Below are 26,189 nucleotides of genomic sequence, written 5' to 3'. Positions count from 1 at the left end.
CCCAACTGAGTCTGCGCCTTTGTGGAGTACCCGAGAACCTGAACATGAGTGGCTTAGACCTGGGAAGTGCATATAAGTCAGGGCCCACCTCAGACAGTTCCCGGCAAAGCAACCTAGAGCCTACGCAGGGTAGACTGGGAAAGCATACATGCCATAAGTGGGGGCAAATCCAGTGTGGCCAAGACACTGAGAGCACACACCAGTAAAATAAGAAAGAAGAAAATACTTAAGAATATATCTACCTAAAGAAACAAAAGACCTATATATAGAAAACTATAAAACACTGATGAAAGAAATCAAAGAGGACACAAATAGATGTTCATGGATTGGAAGAATCAATATAGTGAAAACGAGTATGCTACCCAAAGCAATCTATAGATTCAATGTAATCCTTATCAAGCAATCTGTAGATTCAATGCAATCCTTACCAAGCTACCAAAGGTATTTTTCACAGAGATAGAACAAATAATTTCACAACTTGTATGGAAACACAAAAAACCTCGAATAGCCAAAGCAATGTTGAGAAAGAAGAATGGAACTGAAGGAACCAACCTACCTGACTTCAGGCTCTACTACAAAGTCACAGTCATCAAGACAGTATAGTACTGGCACAAAGACAGAAATATAGATCAATGGAACAAAATAGAAAGCCCAGAGATAAATCCATGCACCTAAGTACATCTTATCTTTAACAAAGGAGGCAAAAATATACAGTGGAGAAAAGACAATCTCTTTAACAAGTGGTGCTGGGAAAACTGGTCAACCACTTGTAAAAGAATGAAACTAGAACACTTTCTAACACCATACACAAAAATAAACTCAAAATGGACTAAAGTTCTAAATGTAAGACCAGAAACTATAAAACTCCTAGAGGAAAACTTAGGCAAAACACTCTCTGACATAAATCACAGCAGGATCCTCTATGACCCACCTCCCAGAATACTGGAAATAAAAGCAAAAATAAACAAATGGGACCTAATTAAAATTAAAAGCTTTTGCACAACAAGGAAACTATAAGCAAGGTGAAAAGACAGCCTTCAGAATGGGAAAAAATAATAGCAAACGAAGCAAGTGACAAAGAATTAATCTCAAAAATATACAAGCAACTCCTGCAGCTCAATTCCAGAAAAATAAACGACCCAATCAAAAAATGGGCCAAAGAACTAAACAGACATTTCTCCAAAGAAGACATACAGATGGCTAACAAACACATGAAAAGATGCTCAACATCACTCATTATCAGAGAAATGCAAATCAAAACCACAATGAGGTACCATTTCACACCAGTCAGAATGGCTGCTATCCAAAAGTCTACAAACAAAAAATGCTGGAGAGGGTGTGGAGAAAAGAGAACCCTCTTACACTGTTGGTGGGAATGCAAACTAGTACAGCCACTATGGAGAACAGTGTGGAGATTCTTTAAAAAACTGGAAACAGAACTGTCATATGACCCAGCAATCCCACTGCTGGGCATACACACTGAGGAAACCAGAATTGAAAGAGACATATGTACCCCAATGTTCATCGCAGCACTGTTTATAATAGCCAGGACTTGGAAGCAACCTAGATGTCCGTCAGCAGATGAATGGATAAGAAAGCTGTGGTACATATACACAATGGAGTATTATTACTCATCCATTAAAAAGAATACTTTTGAATTCTAAGTTATAATTCTAATTCTCAGTTCTAATGAGTTGGATGAAACTGGAGCCTATTATACAGAGTGAAGTAAGCCAGAAACAAAAACACCAAGACAGTATACTAACGCATATATATGGAATTTATAAAGACGGTAACGATAACCCTGTATGCGAGACAGCAAAAGAGACACAGATGTATAGAACAGTCTTTTGGACTCTGTGGGAGAGGGCAAGGGTGGAATGATTGGGAGAATGGCATTGAAACATGTATATTATCATATGTGAAACGAATTGCCAGTCCAGGTTTGATGCATGATACAGGGTGCTCAGAGCTGGTGCACTGGGATGACCCAGAGGGATGGGATAGGGAGGGAGGTGGGAGGGTAGTTCAGGATGGGGAACATATGTACACCTGTGGCGGATTCATGTCAATGTATGGCAAAACCAATACAATATTGTAAAGTAATTAGCCTCCAATTAAAATAAATAAATTAATATTTTTTAAAAGTCATAAAATATATTTTAAATATATATACACAAAAAAGTAATTCTCGGGGGGGGAAAGTAGCCAGATTTTCTTTCACTTATATCAAATGTGGCATGATATCATCTAAGAGAAAAATATTTTAACAAATTATCTACTACTTACAAATTAGCCTGTTTCATTTAATAATCTATGTAGACGAGGGGATTTTCTTACCTTTTAAAAGGTGCAGCATTTTTCAGAACACTTTCCACCTCAGCAACATCTGCTCTAGCAAGATCGGCCACAGTAAGAAAACCAGATGCATAGAGGAATCTGGCCCGCTGAGCATTAAGTAATGACACCCGGACCAGGTCACACAGCTCCCTTTGGATGCCAAATGTAAGACGCTTCTGAAATTGGGAAAGCAGTAGTTCCATGTTGTGCCAGCCCAGGCGGTTGGAAAACACTGTAATCATCCCTAGAATATTCATGGAATAATTATTGAATTAAAAATTCTTTCTAGACCAATTCTCCATTTCTTGAGAGGTAGTTTTGCTTCACTCTTTTTTTTTCCCTATAGAACTATAAAGTTTAACAGGCCCAAAGTGTAAATTAATAGTAGAGCAGACCTATATTAAGGGCCTAGCTAGTTGGCAAGACACATTATTATCTTGTTTATTCTTAATCATAAATTTACATTAGAAAAAAATCGAGGCAGAGCACATAAAAACAAAACAAACAAAAAGCCCTCACTAGTTCATTCCTCTCTCTCTCTCACTCTTCTTTATTTTAAGGAAGAAAGTACTCTCGTTTCCACCTAGAGAAAACAAGAGAACTAATTTAAATTGTCAAGTGCTAAGAGGACTATTTCCAAAGAATAAAGGTCCCACTGATATCTTCTTAAAAAATAAAGAAGTTGCCCAGCTTGATAGCTGTACTCTCTTAAAATAAAGAGGCCAGAGCAGCTAAGTGTCGAATCATTAAGAAAATCACCTCCCTATGAGAACATTAATTCTAGAGGTAATCTGAGATCTTTGATGCCAGTGAATTAAAGATAAGTCTCTCCCTTCTTACTACCCTCTCTCAGCATCTTTCCCTCAGTACTCTCTCACATATGCACACACCTTCACAATCAAACTTATAAACACAGTCTCCAGTAGCCCAGGATTGCCTTCCTAATGGCTTAAGGATTTCTTAGTAAAATCAGATCTAGAACTTCCCTTGTTTGCCTACCTTAGAAAAAATGAGCTTAATTTTATTAGGGAAGAACAGTATTTCCTTAGAGAAGAGAAAATATTTAGAACAGTGAGATAGAAGTCCAGAAATCCCTCTTCATTTGCCATCCTCTACAATAACAAGTATTAATCAGTAACTTGAAAAGAGCAAGACAAGTGAAAATTATGTCTACTTCTTATTTCAAGACACCTCCCCCAGAAAAAGAAAAAGAAAAACAGAAAGAAGAGAGATGGTCAGCAGGTTCTAACAGATAGAAAGGGACCAAGATACAGACACTCAGCTAGCTGCCAGTCTTCTATAGCAGGGTCACTGAGCCCAGAGGAGTCATTGTTGTAGGTGTTCTGATGATGACAGGGACTACACAAAATTATGGTTTGACATGATCGCATCACTTTTAGAGAAGCCTACAGTAAAATGGAATTTGAAAAAAAGTGATCTCAATTTGACCTCAAACCACAGAGTCCTACATAAAGGTGGGAATGCTTATTTAACTGACCTGCATAAACAGCAGCTGACTGCTGTAATGACTGAATTTGTCCACGACTGCATCCATATTTCTGATTAATTTCCTTCAAGGGAACTTCACTGATTAAATCTAATAGCACAAGACTGGTAAAAAACCTGGAAAGTAAATTACCAAAAGTACAGTGAGAGGTCACTTATGTTTACTATGAAAGCACAATATAGATGCTGAGAAATAAGAAAGAACCAAAAAATGTTAAGAAAGAACCAAAAAAGTTAAGAAAGGGTTTACACCTCTGAGAAAGAAAGAAGATTCTTAATAGGATATAGCATTAGTGGACAAAGAGCTCAATGGTTGTAAAAGTAAATTCAAAAAACTAATATCTGTATAACAAAAAGATTTCTTCCATATTTCAATATTACTAATTTTAAGAAACGAGATTTAGTTCAAGAAAGGTGATGGCACAAATATTTTTTTAAAGAATGCTTGATACACAATTATATCATTGAATCATGTTTCAACTGAAATTTGGTTATAAAAAACCAAATCAATTGGCTTTTGATGTGAAAGGCAATTGTGCCACAAATCATCCACGTATATCTGGATTTTATGTATTGGTATATAATCCTTAAAAAATTTACACTTGAGTATGATATAAATAATATGAAACTATTGCTTTAAGAAAAGCAATTTTATTGTATTTCAAAAAAGCTAAAGCCTATGTAATTTCTCCACCTGAAATCTTTCAAATGGCTCTTCTCTACTGGTAATGAATCAGAACTTCTAAGGGTAATACAAACCATATCCTCAAATGAAGCCATACTAAGTTGGCAGTTCTGATTCACATCTTCTTTAAGGGAAGAAGTAATTAAATGTTCTACTTTAAAAAGTCTCAATATACAGTGGCTTCTTATAAGCTACAAAGAAACTGAAATATCAATAAATTTAGTAAATACAAGAAGTTGAAAATTTTACTATATTCAGTCAAAACTGGATCTGCTGCATATCCAATACTGTGTTAAAAACGGCATAGTCCAGGCTCCCTGATATTTACCTTTTATGAATGGCCATTTGTCGGTGCTGTCTCTCAGTTCTGGCTACTAAATTTCCTTTCACACAGCGAGCCAAGAACCCTTCTTCAACTCCTACTAGCTCTGCCACCCGCTTCATAGAAGCTGGCAACTTCTCCCATAAACAGAAAAATCGATACCAATCAATAGTAGTCCAATCCTCAAACACAGGTGTAACCTAAAGGAAAGAAACATCATTCATTACTTAAAATTACTGCACTACAAAAGGGACAAAATTGTGGATGTGAACTTCATATTAAAAACAAAAGCCTCAATATTTGGATTTCTAAATATGATAATGTCTCATTAATATGGAAACTTCATTTAATCACAAGCAACTCACAGATGAGAAAAACACTAAAAGCAGCCACCCAAAAAAGGAATAATAATACAGATATACAAGAATAATGTTTCTCTTTGTCATGGAATTAAGTTAGTACAAATTTTTAAATTTTTATTTTATTTTATTCAAGTAGTGTTTAAAAATATGGAAGGAAAGAGGAAAATCAGCATATGGAACAGTTATAGGCGACTGTTCTTACTAGGAGAGTACAAAAAGTGTGAAAGTGAAGTCGCTCAGTCGTGTCCGATTCTTTGAGACCCCATGGACTGTAGCCTACCAGGCTTCTCAGTCTATGGGATTTTCCGGGCAAGAGTACTGGAGTGGGTTGCCATTTCCTTCTCCAGGGGATCTTCCCAACCCAGGGATTGAACTGTTTGCAGTCTCCCACACTGCAAACAGACGCTTTACCATAAGAGCCACCAGGGAAGCCCAATAAAAAGTGTAAGAGTATTTATTTGCTTCTTTTTCTTTTAATTTCTTTACAGTTGCAGTTATTTTTTATTTCTCTAATGTTGCAGACAACATCTTTTCATTATGATAAAGTTTTAAAAGTATATAACATAATTAAATTTATTTCTTCCATTATAAATACCAAGAATAAAATATTATGTGATAATTTGTCTTTAATATGATGAAAACTTTGGCACAAAACTGTATATGGTAACCACTTGAGTAAATGCTAGGAAAATAACTTCAAAAAATATAGAGAAAAATTAAAGAAGTTTAAATGTTATACACAAAAATGTTTGCTAAATTCAAAAGAAACCAGTAAAAAGACAAGAGAACAAAAGAAGACATGAGACACATAGAAAATAAAGAGACAAAATGTGGACTATGTAAATCCAACTACATCAACAGTAACATTAAATATGAATGGGCTAAATAATCTATCAAAGATAGAGACTGACAGCCTGGATTAAAAAAAAACAACACAGAATCCAACTATATGCTGTCTATAAGAGACACATTACAGATTCAAAAATACAAATAGGTCAAAAGTCATGTATGGGTGTGAGAGTTGGACCATAAAGAAGATGGAGTGCCAAAGAATTGACACTTTTGAAATTTGGTGCTAGAGAATACTCTTCAGAGTCTCTGGGAGTCAAGGAGATCAAACCAGTCAATCCTAAAGAAAATCAACCATGAATGTTCATTGGGAGGACTGATGCTAAAGCAGAAGTTCCAATACTTTAACTACCTGATTCCAAGAGTCGACTCATTGTAAAAGTTCCTAATGCTGAGAAAGATTGAAGGCAAGAGGAGAAGGGGCTGACAGAGGATGAGATGGCTAGATGGCATCATCGACTCTTTGGACATGAGTTTGAGCAAGCTCCAAGAGATGATAAAGGTCAGGGAAGTCTGACATGCTGCAATCCATGGGGTCGCAGAGTTGGACATGACTGAGAGACTGAACAACACCACCACCCATACAATGAATACTATCCTGCATTAAATAACTTAAGTACTGATACATGATAAAACATGGAAGAATCATTATGCTAAGTGAAAGAAACCAGCTGTAAAAGATAACATATTATATAATTCTATATACTGAATAAGAACAGAATAGAAAGCCTACAGAAAAACAGAATGCACACTAATGGCTGCTCAGGGGTAAGGGGAGAATGAGAAGGTTGAAAGAAAATGCAAAGTGACTGCTACTTTCTGGGGTGATGAAAATGTTATGCAATTAGAAGCTAATGATTGCACAACTCTGTGAATATACTAAAAATTATTGATTTGTACACATTAAATAATATACTATGTGAATTGTATTGCAACAAAGCTATTTTCAAAAAAACTCAAATTCTCTATGAGAAAATTTTCAGAACACTCTTGAAAGCCCCAAAATAGACCCAAAGAAATATCTCTTTTCATAAATAAGACCAATCAAATAAAAGAGAAGGATGTCCATCAGTTTTCCCCCAGGTTAATGTATAAATTTAACAATGTCAATGAAAATATCAAGTTAATTCTAAGCATTATACTAAAAGGTACACAAGCAAGAATACGTATGAACATCAGAAAAGAAGAACAGTGAAACTAACCCTACTGCTGCTCAGTCACTTCAGTCGTATCCAACTCTGTGCAACCCCATAGATGGCAGCCCACCAGGCTCCGCCGTCCCTGGGATTCTCCAGGCAAGAACACTGGAGTGGGTTGCCATTTCCTTCTCCAGTGCATGAAAGTGAAAAGTGAAAGTGAAGTCGCTCAGTCGTGTCCAACCCTCAGCAACCCCATGGACTGCAGCCTACCAGGTTCCTCTGGCCATGGGATTTTCCAGGCAAGAGTACTGGAGTGAGGTGCCATTGCCTTCTCCAACCCTACTAGATAATACAATAAAAGCTTTTAATTAAAACAAAGAAAATAGTGTATATATTAGTAAAATTGGTCTATTGTCAGGTCAACAAATGAAATAAAAATATACCCAACAACAAATGGAAATTAGAAATATACCTAAATACAAATGTATAATAGAACATAAAAACTGGGGGGGGGAGGAAGTTAAATGAAAGCAGAAGAAAAATTTTCAGTCATTGTGTATAAATCAAACCTTTTTAATAAATGAAGATGTGACTACAGATAGTCATTATAAAAAAAGATAAAATTGAAGAACCATATATTAGAATAAACTTTAAATGGAACAGAGCTCAAAAGAGAGAGACTAGAATCATATAATTATTTGAAGAAAATGTGAGAATATTTCTTTATAATCCCAGAGCGAGCAAATCATTTCTCACTGATTCTAAGGTTCAGAATTCAACTATATATTTTAAAATGCTATACAAAATATATAATAAAATCAAAAGCTGAGTGGAAAACTAGGAGAAAAGTATTTACACCACAAAGAACTACTCTCTTAGTATATATAAAAGAACTGTTAAAACTTAAGAAAAGGACTAAAAATACAATAGAAAAGTGTGCAAAAGACACAGACAATTCATAGAAAATAAATGCATACTGCCTTAAATATACAGAAAAAAATGTGCAAATTTATCCATAATAAAAATGTAAATTAATAGTATATGCAAAGTAGAAAAGCTTAAAAAATATATAAAAGCTTGACAACATATCTTTTTTTATGAGGTTGTAGAGAAATAACTGCTGGGGGGGGGGGGGGCAGAGTGACGAACTCCGCCCATGGCAAAGGTCATGAGGAAGGAGGCTTGGCATACGAAAAGGCGTGATCCAAAGCCTCAGGAAACCCCGTTCCCGAGCATCTACCCCCAAAACCAGAGTCTGTTTTGTGCTCTCACCTACACCTCTGACTTTACGGGGGGCTCTCCCCCATAACCGTTTCTCTCGGAGAAGGAGTAAACGTGCAGCTCCAAGGCAATAAAAATTCCTGGGCGTGACAAGAGTGTTTCAGCTTATGGACTCCTCTGAAGGTTATCTAGCCCACCTATATAGGTTCGTCTGGCCACATGTGATTGTTTACAGCCTCCCAATCTGAGAGGCACGAGATGTTTAGACTTACTAAAGGCAAATTCTCTTGGGGAGTTGGAAATTATTAGTATAGTGGGTTGGTTAGGAATTATATTGGTGAAGGGTTTTTCATTTGTTGTGCCAATAATTGCTGCTAATGCCCTGCCCTGGGTGGGACAAGGATGTTTTAGGTCAAACCTCTCTGCTGGCAAACTAGCTTGTGTGACAGGATTATCCATACTCCTGCCACTAGGCACATGATTGTTTACTACCTCTCAACCATAAACAGCACAGAGAGTTTTGGAGTATTTTGAAAGTCTTAATTAGCATAGGGCTTTTCTCATTGTTGAGTCAATTATAACCACCAGGCCTCCATATCCTTAAGCACCTGGGAATATATTAATCAATGTATTTGGAATATAGAAAAGGAAATATAGTAGTTTTTAAGGTTAGCAATACTAGACTTTTTGAGTTAATGAATTTTCCCTTTTGTAATAGATCACTGTACTTTGTTATAAATCACTGTGTCCTTGCTATGTAAAAATGTAACTTTATCACTATCTTAAGACTAAGTAGATCTTAAGGGGAACACTGGTGAAAGGATTTTCATTTGTTGGGTTGATGTTTGCTGCTAAATCTCCATGTTCCCTGCCCTTATAATGAATATAACTAGCATATAGGAGAAATAAGTATTAACCTTTAAGATTAATCATGTTAACCTTGGGTTAAATAAATTCCTTTCTTGATTGTAACTCACTACACCCTCACCCTATAGGAATGCAACTTTATTTGGAGGGTAGTGCCTGGTTTAAGAAAAAACACCCTTGGAAAAAATAAGTTTTTTTGTTATCAGAAAGAAAGGATCATAAAATGTCAGCAGATCTCATGGCCAGAAGATGATGTAATATCCCTAAGATCTTTTTTTTTTATATACCTTTATGTGAAGCACCTGATTTTGATCAAGGTCAGGACTGCTGACCCCCGCGTGACTATGTATTCATCCCTATATGTAACAAAAGGTATATAAGCAAACCCCAAAATAAAGAAATCGGATCAGTTTCTGGAAAGACTGATTCCCCCATGTCACTTCTTTCTTGCTCCCGTTTCTCTGGCTGAATTCCCATCTGGATTCAGCCTCCTTTTCTCCACTAATTTTCCTACTACACTATCCGTTTCTAATCTCTCTATATATCTGTAATTAAATACGTATTTTTCCAAGGACGCCGACGCCACCCCCACCTTCGAATTCCCTGGATCCACTGGGGCTGGACCCCGGCAAATAACCACCTCATACAGCACTGGTAAAATTGGAAAATGATACAAACTCTAGGGAGAGCAATTTTGCAAAAACCAAAATCATATGTCTTTACACTTTATTCAGCAATCATACTTCTTGGATTCTTTCCTAAAGATACACCTCCATCAAAACTACAATATTATGCACCAAAGTTATTCACTGCAGCATCATTCGCCATACCAGAATACTGGGAACAATTCAAATATTCATCAGAGCAACTGACTGAATAAACAATGGTATATCCACATACACAATGGAGTGATGCAGATATAAAAAGAATAAGTCTTTATGAACTGATAAAGAGTGCTTTCCAAGATATACTGTTAAAGGGGAAAAACAGGTAGAAAGTAATGTATATAGCATGCGTGTGTGCTCAGTCACTCAGTCGTGTCCAACTCTTTGCGACCACATGGACTGTAACCCACCAGGCTTCTCTGTCCATGGAATTTTCTAGGTAAGAACGCTGGAGTGGGTTGTCATTTTCTACTCCAAGGGATCTCCCAACCTAGGGATCAAATCCAAGTCTCTTGCATCTTCCACACTGTCAGGCAGATTCTTTACCACTGTGCCTCCTGGCAAGCCTCTTGCATTAAATCTAATTTTCATGGAAGTAAACTGGAAGTCTGACCCTAGAGCTCATAATCATAACCCCTGTATGCTGGGGTCCAGCACCCGCAGGATCCAGGGAAACCCGAAGGAGAAACGCCATCGTCGATTGATTTAGAGAGAGATAAGGAAAGAATGCTGAAGATAAGAAAATAGAGGAGAGAAAGAGGCTGATATTCCTTGGTTTACATAGAGAACCAATAAAACTTCAAGACAAGAAGTTGGCCCCGTTCATGGAGGCCACAGGTGCCCTCCCGGTCTCCCGAGGGAGTGAAGACGCAGAACGTCTTCCCATTCAGGTCTTAGAAACCCGGGCAGATAAGTGAACACAGGGAGCCTCTATGCTCCAAGGGATCAGCCTGAAAAAAAGAGGGAGAGGGAGAGAGAGAGAAAAAAAAAGAAGAAAAAACACAGGGTGACCAAGCTGCTTCGGTGAGCGAGGCCCACAAGTTTTATTTTTCAAAAGGTACTTTTATACCTTGCCTTATACATAGAGGGAAATGAAAGATGCAAGGTCATACAGAGTCAGCCCAAACATTCCAGCAGGATTTTTTCTGCATACCTTTCCCACAAATGATGTTGTGTACAGTATCTTCTGGCCTTGGAGGCCTGTGAACATTTTATGACCCTCTTTTGATAAAGGCTGCTCAACCAGAAAACTTATTTTCTCTCAAAGTGTTTTCTCTTTATATTTCTAATCTATGTCAGCCTCAGAAAATGCCAAACAGAGTTAACGTTTTTCACAGAGCAAAGGTGCAGTGAGTTACAAGAAAGAACCAATTAGCTCAAAAGTCTGATATGGTTAATTCAAGGCTACACTTGTTTTTTTTTTGCATTCTCACTATGTTAACTAATGCATTCCCAGGTGCACAGTGGATAAGACATATGGGAACTTAGCAACAAGCATTGGCCCAATAATGAAATCCTACATTAGCACTAGTACTACTCTAATAACTTTGACTCTTTCAAAGGCTCTATGTTTTAGGCTTTCCAAGCCTCTCACAGTTGAAAGGCTGTAAATAATCACATGTGTAGCTCTAAGAGTCTGGATATACCTGCCAAGCAAGCTAGAATGCTAAAAGAGGGGGTCTGATTTAAAATATTCCTCTCATGTCCAGGAGACTTATTAGCTATAGCCCTAAGTTGATTTTTTTCCAGAGAAAGGTGGTCAGGGTTAGCCCCCTGTTAATGTCAGAGGAGTTGGTGAAAGCCATGAAATAGTAAAACAGACAGATTCTGGTTTGGGAGTAGATGCTTGAGAAAGCCTAGGGAGCCCCTTGAGTTCTAAAGCCTTGCTTAACAGTTCTCTTCCACATGACTTTGTCATGGGTGGGATCTCCTGTGGTGGCTCCCGGCACCTGTACAATACTTGAGACTTATTTTTAAGGCCATACCAGATAACTGGTAAGACCAGCTTTGAGATTCTTCTTAGCCACATTCTCAGGCACAGAACTTTGAACATATGAAGTAAACATGTGAAGTAGAAGTACACATGTTCACTAGAAGGGGGGAAAAAAACGGCCCTGTCCAGACATTTCTCCTAGTGCTCACCCCTATACAGTGTTTTTATTGAAATACATTTCTTGACAAGACTTAATTCTTACAATAATTTTAGATTTACCCCCTACTCACTTGCCTATCAAAACATATATTTGCTCCTTTCCTCCTCCCAGCTTTATTGAGGTAATTGACAAATGAAATCAAATATATTTATTTAAAGGGTACAATAATATGATTTGATATATGTATTCACAGTGAAATGAGTACCACAAGCAGGTGATTAGCACATCTATTACCTCACATAGTTACCACTGTGTGTGTGTATGGTGAGATTCTCCCTGTAAGCAAATACAAGTATACAATATAGTATGACTAGCTCACTATGCTAGCTATAATCACTATGCTGTACATTAAATTCCCAGAACTTATTCATCTTACACAGGCATACCTTGGAGATCCTGTAGGTTCATTCTAAAACATCGCAATAAGGCAATTATCACAATCAAGTGAGCCACACAAGTTTTTTGGTTTCCCAGTGCATATAAAAGTAGTCTCTTAAGTATGCAATAGGATTATGTCTAATAAAATCCAAGCACACACTTTAATTTAAAAGTAATTCTGGGGACTTTCCTCGTGGTATAGTGGATGGGAATCCGCCTTGCCAATTCAGGGAACAAAGGTTCAATCCCCAGTCGAGGCAGATTCAACATGCCACAGAGCAGTGAGGCCCATGCGTCACAACTACTGAGCCCACATGCTGCAACTGCCGAAGCCTGCAGGCTCCGAGGCCTGTGAGCCACGATTAACGAGCCCCTGCGCTGCAACTGCTGGAGCCCGTGTGCCTGGAGCCTGTGCTCCACAAGAGAAGCCGCTGCAACGAGAAGCCCGTGCACACAACTGAGAGCAGTCCCTACTCTCCACAACCAAAGAAGGCCCACACACAGCAACAAAGACCCAGCGCCACTAAAATAAATAAATTAAAAAAATAATAATAATGCTGGGACTTCCCTGGTGTTCCAGTGGTTAAAACTCTGCATCAATGCATGGGGCCCAGGTTCAATCCCTGGTCAGGGAACTAGATTCCATGTGCCACAGCTAAGACTCAGCAAGGCCAAGTAAATATTTTTCAAAATAATAATGCTGTTAGGGAATTCTCTGGTAGTCCAGTGAAGTGAGTTGGATGCCATGCTCTCATTGCTGAGGACTGGCGTTTGGTCCCTGGCTTAAGACAAGCCAACAAAGTATGGCTAAAAATAAGTATATAAAAATTTTTTAATTAAAAAATAAAAACAATGCTGTTAGAAAAATGGCACCAAGAGACTTAATCAATGTAAAGTTACCAGAAACCCTCAATTTATAAAAAAGAAATGCAGTATCTATAAAGCACAATAAAACAAAGCAACACACAATAAAATAAGGAAGTATGCCTGTAACTAAAAGATTGTACCTTTTGACCAACATCTCCCCATATTACCCACACCCCAGCCCCTGGCAAGTACCATTCCACTTTGTTTCTGAGTTCAACTTTTTCATATTCCACATGGGTGAAACCATACAAAGTTTATCTTTCTCTGTCTGGTTATTACATTTAGCACAATGCCCCCCAGGTTAATCCATGTTGTCACAAATGGAACGGTTTCCTCTTTTTTTTAACAGATAAATGATGTTCCATTGTATACACAGCTTTAACTTTCTATTTTAAGCTGATAACTTTGATTCTATATAAAAACTGTATTTTTACTTCTCCATCCCCTCTCATTTAATACAGTTAATATTATGATTTACATTTTATGTATTCATTAGCAAATTATAATTATTTATTTTCAATGTTTGTCTTTAACTTTTGTATAAGTGATTTGCATATCACCATTATATTCTGAATTCTGAATCTGATTATAAATTTACCTTTACCACTGAGTTTTATACATTCATGTTTTATGTTGTTAAACAGCATCCTTTCATTTCAGCTTGAAGAACCTCCTTTAGCATTTCTTATAAATGCATGTCTGGGATGATGAATTTCTTCAGCTTTTGTCTGTCTGAGAAAATCTTTATCTTATCTTCATTTCGGAAAGACAGTATGCTAGGTATAGTATTCTTGGTTGGCAGTTTTCTTCTTTAAATATTTTGATACATCATACCAATCTCTGTGCAAAGTTTCTGCTGAGAAATCTGATAGCCTTATGAGGTTTGCTTGTACTTGACAACAGTCTTTTTTCCTGTTGCTTTCAAAATTCTCATCTTTGACTTTTGACAGTTTGATGTATCGAGATGAAGTCCTTTTGGGGTTGTACCTGTTTGAGGTCCTCTTAGCTTCATGTCCCTATCTATCCCCATATTGGGGATATTTTTAGCCATTATTTCTTTAAATAGACTTTCTGTCATTTTCTCTCCCTTCTCCATCTTGGACTTCAATAATACATATGATGGTGCCCCATAAGTCTTGTGGGGTTTTTTCACTCTCTACTTTCTAGCCAACCCCCCCAACACCCCTTCCTCTGGATGTGTAATTTCAAATGACCTATCTGAATTCACTGATTCTTTCTTCTGCTTTATCAAGTCTGCTTTTGAAGCTCTCTATTGAATTTTACAGATCACTCATAGTATTCTTCAGCTCTGGGATTTCTGGGTTTGGGAGGCTTAGTGGGGTGGGGGCTTTTGTAAAACAGTTTCTATTTCTTTGTTGAACTTCTCATTCTGTTCATGTATTGACTTCTTAATTTTGTTCAGTTGCCTATTTGTGTTTTCTTTAATGAAGTTAACTGAATTTCATTAAAAGAATTATTCTGAATTCTTGGTCAGTCAGTTCATAGATCTCTTTTAGGTTTGGTTACTGAAGTTTTTATTAATTTATTAATTTATTTGGTGATGGTGGTGGTGTCATGTTTCCCTATTCTTCATTATTCTTGCATGTTGGTGTTGGTGTCTGTGCATGAGGAAGTGGTCACTTTTTCCAATCTTCATGTTTGCTTTGCCAGAGAAAAGATTTTCACTATTCAGGCTAGTCTGGGAAAGAGCTAGCTGGTAGAATTCATAAGGGAACAGGCAGGGCCTCTGGTTGGAGCAGGGGGTCTCTGGTTCAGCTCTGCAGTCAAACAGGACTACTGCCTGAGCTGCCTGGTCAGGTGAAACTGCTAGCCCGGTTACATGGATAGGCATGACCCATGGCTGTGCTCACACAGTCAGCCAGGTTGGCTGAGCTCTGAGGTTGGGCAGGGCTGCTCCTTGGGTTCTCCGGTCAAGCAGGAACAAACTGTACTCCTTGGTTAGTTGGTGCCATTAGCTGGATTCCTTGTTCAGGTATAGGCAGAGATTGTGTTCCACAGGTGGGTGGGCCCAAAGGATGAACTCTGTATTAATGCAGGATTCCAGGCTATATTCCAGAGTCAGGCTCCCTGGTCAGGCAAGGCTGCAGGCAAGCTCTGCAGCTGGCAGGGTTGCTGGCTTGGCTCCCTCTCTTTTCTTTTTTTAATTAAAGTTTTTATTATAACTTTTTATTAAGAGCTCATAAATCACATTCTTAATCTGACTCTGTTACATTTTCCTTGTATGAATTCTCTCAAGATAGTTTTTCATTCTTATGAAAAAAGAATAAAATTTTTTATTCTTATAAAAAAATAAAAATTTTTAAGTATATACATTGAGAATTATGCACAGGCTAGGAATGCCAGCTGGGCAGAACTGCTCCCCTTGCTTCCCAATCAAATGGGGACATCATTCTGATGCCACAGAGAATGGAATCATTTGATGGTCTTTCTGATTAAGAGAGAGATACAGTATCACTGCCATGATCCAAATACTGGTACTGTGAGCCCCATCTGTTTCTTTGTTCCTAGCTGACTGTTGGTGGTCTATTTAACCTTGCCAACTCCCCTAGGTTTCTCTGTGAGGTGAGACAGAAGTGACCTTCCGAAGGAATGTTCCAGAATGCTGAGGAAACTGGATGCCAACTTTGACTCTCTTTTCCCCACTAGAGAAACCATGTGAGGCACTGTGCTTGCTTGAAGAAGGGGCAAAGCAGTCAAAGTGAAACCACTGCTCTTAGCATTCTAATGTGGCTTCTCTCAGTTTCTGCACTCTAAGAGAATGTTTTAACCTCACCACCAGGTTCTAGGATTTTTAGAAAGTGTTCTTGACTGTGAATAGTTGCTAATTCATATCTCTGATGAAGACTAGAGTCAGAGATATCTTTTATAACCATCTTGCCTAATCACTCCCCACATCTACTCTTAATTGCAAAATTAAGTATTTCTAGTCAGGTTCTTGCCAGAGAATATGACCTCAAACTGTATTTTATCCAATTATAAAAAATCTTGTTTTAAGAAATAATATTCATAAAAGAATATCTAAACAAACTTTTAAAATTCCTCATCACATTTATTATAAATACTTTATAAAAAATGTAAGTCCCATAGTGTGATTTTTAGGACATTTCTCTTAGGCAATAAAATGCAATACTTCTATTTTTTTTTTTGTTTTTTATCTTATTAAGACTAACCAGCTTTACTCTTTGCTACAGTTGCTAGACAGCCCAGAATCAATGTTGGGCACAACAACTGTACATGACTTACTGATATTCTTGTTTATGTACCAATCTTTGCTTGAGTTTTACATTATGATCTTATCCTTAATTTCCAGATATCTCATTGCCCCTTGCTGTGTTCTTACAAACTGTATAATGCATGTTTTTATCTCAAATCCTTTAGAAAAAACAGACAAGTAGGCAAGTAGATTTAAAAGGTCACTAGAACGTTTAGCTTATTACTTTTCGTCTTACTTACTACAATTCGTCTTACTTCATCTCTATTCCCACCAGTACTATCCTAGTCAAGGAGAGCAGACAATATATTCCCTTAGGGTATTTTTGATGTTCAGGATTCTTTATAGGTATTTCCTCCCCATTTTCACAAAGATAATAATGAAGAAAATAGAACTTACCAAATAAACAATATGCAGATCATTCTCTAAAACAAAGCCTTTCATTGCTCTTTGTAGGTCAGCAAAAATATCTAAAGTATCAACTGGAGAAAGTGAAGAAGAAAGAGTTGCCGAACCAAGGTGTGTTGGATGATATACATTTCCTGGTTTGGGAATGGGGGTGGGGAAAAAAAGGATCAAATGTTAAAAATCAAACAAAATATTGCCTTTTGGCATTCTGTAATTAACCTTTCAGGCTCTGATCAACTTTACAAACAGAATCCAATGCATGGATATTCATCAGCAGGCTCTATGCTACTTGTCTGATGTTGCTGAACACAGCACTGATTCACTTAAAATGAGTTGATAAGTCAATTTTCTTTTACTAAAACAGTCTTAGATACTCTAAATCACTAAAGATAAAAACGGAAGTTGCAATTCAGAAGTCATATTTACCTTCTGTTCCATCACTAGCTTCAGTAATCTGGATGAATTCATTTTCTAGTAGCCACATTACACAGGCCTCAATTGCTCCAAGTTGAACAGAATCTTTATTTTTCTGAATTCCTTGCTTCCCTTCTTTCATACTTGCAGCCAAAAATGTGCAAGAGGCATAAGCCTGTATATCTTGTGATGTACTTGCCACTCCACCAACTATTATCTGAGAAAAGAAGTTTGAAATCTTCTGTAACTTTTTAATAAGACACAGACCCTCATAAAATAAATTATTTTTTCTCTTGAAATGATATCAGCGTCTTAATGCAGAGACCCTTTATTAACTCTTCCGTCATAATTCATTACAAAAATAGATAACACCTATTGACAACATGGAAAGTTTTCCTTAAAAGTAGATCCAGGGACTTCCTTGGTGGTCCAGTGGTTAAGAATCCACCTTGTAATGCAAGGAACATGGGTTCGATCCATGGTCAGGGAACTAGATCCCACATGCTATGAAGCAACTAAGCCCACAACTAGAGGGTCAGTGTGCCTCAACAAAAGATCCCATGTGCTGCTACTAAGACCCAAAGCAAACATATCAAATATACATATATATATATTTTTAAGTAGATCCAACATGTTCTCACAAATGAAATTAGATGAATCATTATCTATCTAAAATGGAGGAACTAACAATATAATTAAATAAGATACATATACATATATATATATGTAAATAAATAGGTGGTGCTAGTAGTAAAGAATCTGCTTGTCAATGCAGGAGACACAAGAGTCACAGGAAGGTCGGGAAGATCCCTGGAAAAGGAAATGGCAACCCACTTCAGTATTCTTGCCTGGAAAATTTCATGGAGAGAAGAGCCTGGCAGGCTACAGTCCACGGGGTCACAGTCAGACACAACTGAGCAACTAAGCACACACACATTATCTGTATGGAGGCTAAGGTCCATTGTTGTCATCTTTTTTAAAAAATTCAGAAAATAATAAAGAACACCTAAAAAATAAACAGAACCATCTGGCATTTGGGTTTCAATCTGCTATTTTGAAGTAGATTTATATGGTACTAGCTGTATTAATCTCCAGGAAATAACTGTATAAAATAAAAGAGATTCAGACTTGGGAAGGTTATAAATAATCTCATAAACAGAAAGCTAAGATTTTTAACACACTAAAGCTCTACCATTGTACTATATGAACAAAAAAGAGAATGGTAATTTAGTGAACTCCCTCTTACCTCCAGAATAGCTCTTATCATGCTTGAGGTTACTTCTTCTCCTTCTTGTCTTTGCAAACAGCTACGAACAGGTTTCAGAGATCCCTGAAGTAGAGTTATGCCTTTTGATTTCTCAGAGTTTTTACAAACTAAGATACTCTCACCTATAATGGAAAAAAAAAAATTCTGCAAAATCCCAACACATCTCCATAAGATATCTGCTAAAGAGATTTTAAATTGTCTTACTTGTTTAAAAGAAGACAACAGATGACAGTGGTTGTTATAGAATTACCACAAATGTTTTTATTTTCTGAATTTTGGATTGAAGGGGATCACAATATGCTATACCAAAATATGCCACTTTAGCATAAGGATTATTTTGACCTGAAGGCAACTGAGAAGCAGCAAACATAGAGCTCTCTGCCCTCTCTCTTAGAAGCAGGATATAAACATTTCTGAGAATGTGTTCTCCTTCCTGCCTCTCATACCAGGAGAAAAATTCTTATCACTGGAGACAAAAATTCAGCACTGACATAGGTGTGCACAGACCTTACTATATAAAGCTTAACTTGCATTAATTTCTAGCACATACCTACCCTTCCACAATGTACCACCCCCTAGAAGCCCAAACCCCTTTTCTTTTTTATTTTTAATTGGAAGATAATTGCTTTACAGTGCTGTTTTGGTTTCTGCCATACATCAACATGAATCAGCCATAGATACATATGTCTCCTTCCTCTTGAATCCCACTTCCATCTTCAACACCATCTCATCCCTCTAGGTTGTCCCAGAGCACCAGGTTTGAGCTCCTTGTGTCATCTAGCAAATTCCCGCAGGCTATGTATTTTACATATGGTGATGTATATGTCTCATCGCTACTCTCTCAATTCATCCCACCCTCTCCTTCCCCTACGTGTCCACAAGTCTGTTCTCTATGTCTGCATTTCTATTGCTGCCCTGCAAACAGGTTGATCAATTTAGACCAAAATCTAGACCATTAGATTCCATATATACATATTAACACACAACATTTTTTCTGTGACTTAACTTCAATCGGTATTGAAGGTTCAATTTGTATTGAAGGCTCTAGGTTCATTCACCTCATTAGAACTGACTCAAATGCGTTCCTTTTACGGCTGAGTAATATTTCATTGTATACAAGTACCACAACTTCTTTATCCATTCATCTCTTGGTAGACATCTAGGTTGCCTACATGTCCTAGCTATTATAAATAGTGCTGCAATGAACACTGGAGTACACATGTCTTTTTCAATTATGACCAACCCCCTTTCCTTTGTCTTGTCACATCTCTACAATTTATCACTCTCTGTTAAAAGGATACATAAATCCCCAGCATCTAACTGCTTCTTTGGATTTTTATTTCAATTAAGGACAACATGTATGTAAAAAATTAAACATCGACTCAAATATGTATGGCTTTTTTTCCTGTTACTCTGTAATTCGTCAGTTTAATTTGCAAGCACAAGGCACAGAACCTAAGAGGGTAAAAGTTTTTCATTTTCCTTCCATACAGTACTAACTATTATCATTGAATAATTAAGTATGTAATAGATATTCTGAACACTATAAAGGAAAATGTATATACAAATTATTACTAGTTATGAAACTGCATACCATCTCCTGTGTCCCTGTCCTTTGAAGTAGAAAGCTTTTGCTTTAGTCTTCCCAGGTGCTACTAGTGGTAAAGAATCCACCTGCCAATGCAGGAGACACAAGAGACACAGGTTCAATCCCTAGGTCAGAAGATCCCCTGGAGAAGGCAATGGCACCCCACTCCAGTACTCTTGCCTGGAAAATCCCATGGACGGAGGAGCCTGGTAGGCTGCAGTCCATGGAGTCGCTGGGAGTCGGACACAACCAAGCGACTTCACTTTCACTCTTCACTTTCATGCACTGGAGAAGGAAATGGCAACCCACTCCAGTGTTCTTGCCTGGAGAATCCCAGGGACGGCGGAGCCTGGTGGGCTGCCATCTATGGGGTTGCACAGAGTTGGACACAACTGAAGCAACTTAGCAGCAGCAGCAGCAACAGTATGCTTGCCTGGAAAATTCCATGGACAGAGGAGCCTGGCAGGCTAGAGTCAATCGGCCACAAAGAGGTGGACACAACTGAGTACATAGGTCTTCAGTCTCTCAGGCCTCCCTTGAGTCTCAAAAGGCTGGCTGAAGAGTTAGTGATTAGTAAACGTGAAGACATAGAAACAAAGAATAACTGTTGGCCTGGGAAACGGCTAACAATTTAGAGTATAAACCAGCTACAAAGCATAGTCACTGAACTCTCAGTTCCTTGAAAGGTATAGATAAAAGGTCTGACACATATTCCTAAGCTGTTTTATAAGAAGCAGACTCCTAGATAAAAACTGCTGACTACAAGTACATAGACCCCAACCAGCTGAACCCCAAAAATTGGTGATGCTTGAAACTTCACCTTGATGCCAACCAATCTGAGAACAGTGCACAAGCTGCTCATTCACCCTAAAGCCCCTTTCCTCACACTGACTTTAAAAAGCCCTTTGCCTGCACCAAGATATTAAGATCATTTTTAAGGACACTAGTTCACATTCTTCTCCTTCACAGTTAGCTGGTTTCAAATAAAGTCACCTTCCTTGACTCACACCTTGTCCCTTGACTCACTGGCCTATCGTGCAGTGAGTAGCCAAACCTGAGCTCCATTAACAGTTATATATGATGATAATACAAAGTCAAAAATACTACTGGATACCTAAAAATCACAATATAAAACTCACTAATTTAAATGCTTTAGGCTACACAGTTAAATGAACAAAAATATGTCAAGGCACATATTAATTAAAAACATATTCAAATATACAATTTATAAAAACAAAAACACTTACTATAACAATTAAGACTAGAGAAAACCCTTTTTTCCCCAAATGAATTCAATAGTAGGGGAAAGGAAGCAGTAAATAAGATGTTCAAGAGGTAAAATGAAGGCCACTTGCATTACAGAACAATAAAAATAAAAGTAGATTGTGGTGGACTATTCTAACCACCTAGGCAGAGAGAAAATATAGATGATGCTTTCCCAACACTGACTGCCAAACTGAGAATCAAGATGGGAAAAATGTAAGAACTATAAACTTGATAACCATTGGTTATTTATCCCAAATATAATTACAAAAAACATTAGGTACCATCAAAACAAAGAGAAGTGAATATACCACCTGACACTTACAATAGTTATAAAATAGCCTAACTTAAAACAAAAAAAAATATCTAGAAAATGGATCAACAAGCATTAGCAATAGGTTAAAAATAACTTTGACCTGTGTACAGCTCAGATAACTACTTTCAGGATAACCAAGATTTATGAAAATGCAAAAATAATACCAATATATATTTCTAGGTCCTGTTCACATTTGCCTAGGGAAGCTGTATCCACTTCATAATAGAGAAGTCAATTTGAATCAAATCATGCATAGACTTGATATAGATAGATCCACAAACCATTTAACTTGTAAATCACTGTTTTGGCACAAAGCACCATCATCCTACATTGGAAGGTTCCCAGAAATCCACAGAAAGATTAAACAGTCATCTAAATAAAACAGCAGGGAAATTAATATCATTTATAAAACGCACAGAAGTTACCAAGATGCTACATAGTCCAAAGAGCATGACCAGGTATTTAAATCTTCATGGTTGACATTAAACCATTTATTTGCACACCTAAGAAATTCTGAGCAAGCCATATGTCATCCTGAAATGAAGCACTGTCATTGTTCTTGTTTAGGTGCTAAGTTGCGTCCAATTCTTTTGCGACACCATGGACTGTAGCCCACCAGGCTCCTCTATCTATGGGATTTCCCAGACAAGAATATTGGATTGGGTTTCCATCTCCTTCTCCAGGGGATCCCGCCATTTCCTTCTCCATGGGATCTTCCCAACCCAGGGATCAAACCTTAGTCTCCTGCATTGGCAGGTGGATTCTTTACCATTGGAAGCCCTGAAATGGAGCACTATGCAAAGTCAAAATCTCAGAAGTTTCCAAGACCTCAAAAACAAAGTTGTTGTGGTCTTTGTTTGAATGTTATCTGATTTACTGCTTGACGTTAATCCAGGCTGCCAACATTCCAATTCTTCTTCTTCATGAGAAAGATAAGCACAAGCAAAGAATGTAGCAAGGTAAATAAAACCTCTTTATCTTCTACATTATCTTAAAGACCCTTTGGGCTTGAGAGAAGAGTATCTGTATAAAAAAAACTGACACAACACTCTCCAGAGTTGAGTCTAACTGAGAAATCAAAGGTAGAAAGAAGCAGTTAAAAATGCCTCTTTTTTTAGAGGCATTTGGAGATTGGAATATTTTAGTCTCTTCCTCCCATCCTTTTTAAACACATAAATATAATCTGCATCAGTTCAGTTCAGTTCAGTTGCTCAGTTGTGTATGACTCTTTGCAACCCCATGGACTGAAGAATGCCAAACTTCCCTGTCCATCACCAACTCTTGGAGCTTACTCAAACTCATGTTCATAGAGTTGGTGATGCCATCCAACCATCTCATCTTCTGCTGTAACCTTCTCTTCTCGCCTTCAATCTTCCCCAGCATCAGAGTCTTTTCAAATGAGTCAGTTCTTCGCATCAGGTGGCCAAAGTGTTGGAGTTTCAGTTTCATCACCAATCCTTCCAATAAATATTCATGACTGATTTCCTTTAGGATGGACTGGTTGGATTTCCTTGCTGTCCAAAGGACCCTCAAGAGTCTTCTCCAACACCACAGTTCAAAAGTATCAATTCTTCAGGGCTCAGCTTTCTTTATAGTCCAGCTCTCACATCCATACATGACCACGGGAAAAACGATAGCTTTGACTAGACGGACCTCTGCTTTTCAATATGCTGTCTAGGTTGGTCGTAGCTTTTCTTCCAAGGAGCAAGCGTCTTTTAATTTCATGGCTGCAGTCACCAAAGTCTGACATTGTTTCCACTGTTTCCCCACCTATTTGCCATGAAGTGATGGGACCGGATGCCATGATCTTAAGTTTCCTGAATGCTGAGTTTTAAGCGAACTTTCTCACTCTCCTCTTTCACTTTCATCAAGAGGCTCTTTAGTTCTTCTTTGCTTTCTGCCATTAGGGTGGTGTCATATGCCTATTTGAGGTTATTGATATTTATCCTGGCAACTTGATTCCAGCTTGTGCTTCATCCAGCCCAGTGGTTCTCATGTTGTACCCTTTAAATAAGTGAAATAAGCAGGGTGACAATATACAGCCTTGATTTATTCCTTTCCCGATTTGGATCCAGTCTGTTGTTCCATGTCCGGTTCTAACTGTTGCTTCTTGACCTGCATACAGATATCTCAGAAGGCAGGTCAGGTGGTCTGGTATTCCCACCTCTTTAAGAACTTTACACAGTTTATTGTGATCCACACAGTCGAAGGCTTTGACATATAAAGCAGATGTTTTTCTGGAACTCTCTTGCTTTTTCGATGATCCAGAGGATGTTGGCAATTTGATCTCTGGTTCCTCTGCCTTTCTAAATCCAGCTTGAACATCTGGAAGTTCACGGTTCACATACTGTTGAAGCCTGCCTTGAAGAATTTTGAGCATTAATTTGCTAGCGTGTGAGATGAGTGCAATTGTGTGGTAGTTTGAGCATTCTTTGGCATTGCCTTTCTTTGGGACTGGAATGAAAACTGACCTTTTCCAGTCCTGAGGCCACCGCTGAGTTTTCCAAATTTGCTGCCATATTGAGTGCAGCACTTTCACAGCATCATCTTTCAGGATTTGAAATAGCTCTACTAGAATTCCATCACCTCCACTAGCTTTGTTTGTAGTGATGCTCCTAAGGCCAACTTTTCTTTGCATTCTAGGATGTCTGGCTCTAGGTGAGTGATCACACCATCGTGATTATCTGGGTCGTGAAGATCTTTTTTGTACAGTTCTTCTGTGTATTCTTGCCACTTCTTAAACTCTTCTACTTCTGTTAGGTCCATACAATTTCTGTCCTTTATTGTGCCCATCTTTGCATGAAATGTTCCCTTGGTATCTCTAACTTCCTTGAAGAGATCTCTAGTCTTTCCCATTCTATTGTTTTCCTCTATTTCTTTGCATTAATCACTAAGGAAGGCTTTCTTATCTCTCCTTGCTGTTCTTTGGAACTCTACATTCAAATGGGTATATCTTTCCTTTTCTTCTTTGCCTTTTTCTTCTCTTCTTTTCTCAGCTATTTGTAAGGCCTCATCAAACAACCATTTTGCCTTTTTGCATTTCTCTTTCTTGGGGATGGTCCTGATCACTGCCTCCTGTACCATGTCACAAACCTCTGTCCACAGCTCTTCAGGCACTCTGTCTATCAGATCTAATCCCTTGAATCTATTTCTCACTTCTACTGCATAACGTAAGGGATTTGATTTAGGTCAAATGTGCATATTTTGTAGCTAAAGTAAGAGACAGAAGCAGGATAAACATCTTTGATGACTATAGTAATAGAAATTAATGAGTTACAAGGCTGTTTCTAATCAACAAACTTTGATTAAAAGACCAGTGGCCCTCAGGGATTATAGATAAATGAATCATTTGCTACTAGGACTGAGACTGATAGTCCACCCTAATAGCCATTCCCTAATTCTTCCTCTGGGTTTCCCTCATGGCTCAGATGGTAAAGTGTGTGCCTGAAATGCAGGAGACCCAGGTTTGATCCCTGGGTCAGGAAGATCCCCTGGAAAAGGATATGGCAACCCACTCCAGTATTCTTGCCTGGAAAATTCCATGGACAGAGGAGCCTTGTAAGCTACAGTCCATGGGATAGCAAAGAGTCGAACACAACTGAGTGACTTCACTTCACTTCATTCTTCCTTTAATAAAACCTCTAAATGTTAGCTGAACTGATGACTACTCAGCTAGATTATATTTATCAGCTTCCCTGTAGCTGGGGAATATAAACATGTGACTAGTTTCTGGCCAATTGTATATGAGAACAAATACTATGTGTAACTTCTGGGAAGTGCCCTTAAAGGGCAGGATGTGTCCGTTTAATTCCTCATCTCTCCATCCTGATGGCTGAAATGCAGATGTGATAACAGAGACCGCAGTAGCCATCTTATACCACAAAATAGAAATGCTATCGCTTGAACATGGAAAAACAAACTAAAAGAAAGTGTGACAGAGAACATTCCTCTCAAAGTTCTTAAATATTAGAAGATTCAACAATTTAGTCATACCCAGAATAATATAGCAGGCATGAATATTCACTGCCATCTTGATATTTAATTTAAACAAATCTTTTCCCTACTACTTACAGAATTAAGTTTTATTTACACTGCTGGCAATGTTATCACTACTTGCTGATACAAAAAATTGAAAATGTGTTTTCAGAGTCAGTACCAATTTAGAAAGAGAAAGAGGGTACATGAAGTTCCTATTTCAAAAGTGTGAGAGAGTACTTCCCAGCTCTCAGAATCCCTAGTTAAACTCTAATACCAGACACCTAAAAAGAATTAATAACCAAAAAATCAATCCCTTCATTAGCACAAAATAGCAGATGGTACTGGAAATTAAAGGTCATTTCCAGATAA

The 26,189-nt window shown here is 37.8% G+C and overlaps 1 protein-coding gene across 1 annotated transcript in view; it reads right to left on the bottom strand.

Annotated features, from left to right (window-relative positions):
- The window catches only part of POLQ (DNA polymerase theta), a 104,958-nt gene that overhangs the window by 53,826 nt on the left and 24,943 nt on the right, over positions 1-26,189 (bottom strand). Inside the window, exons 10-15 of the mRNA XM_040250652.1 lie at positions 18,655-18,797; positions 17,421-17,625; positions 16,986-17,128; positions 4,860-5,053; positions 3,839-3,963; positions 2,341-2,584 (exon numbers count right to left, since the gene is read on the bottom strand). Of these exons, the coding sequence (XP_040106586.1) occupies positions 2,341-2,584; positions 3,839-3,963; positions 4,860-5,053; positions 16,986-17,128; positions 17,421-17,625; positions 18,655-18,797 (1,054 nt within the window). The remainder of the gene's footprint in view (positions 1-2,340; positions 2,585-3,838; positions 3,964-4,859; positions 5,054-16,985; positions 17,129-17,420; positions 17,626-18,654; positions 18,798-26,189) is intronic.

The sequence above is a fragment of the Oryx dammah genome, unplaced genomic scaffold, assembly GCF_014754425.2.
Source record: "Oryx dammah isolate SB20612 unplaced genomic scaffold, SCBI_Odam_1.1 HiC_scaffold_2, whole genome shotgun sequence".
In the NCBI taxonomy this organism is placed as follows: Eukaryota; Metazoa; Chordata; class Mammalia; order Artiodactyla; family Bovidae; genus Oryx; species Oryx dammah.
The sequence above is the reverse complement of the archived record's forward strand: the minus strand, read 5'-3'. Positions and strand labels throughout refer to the sequence as shown.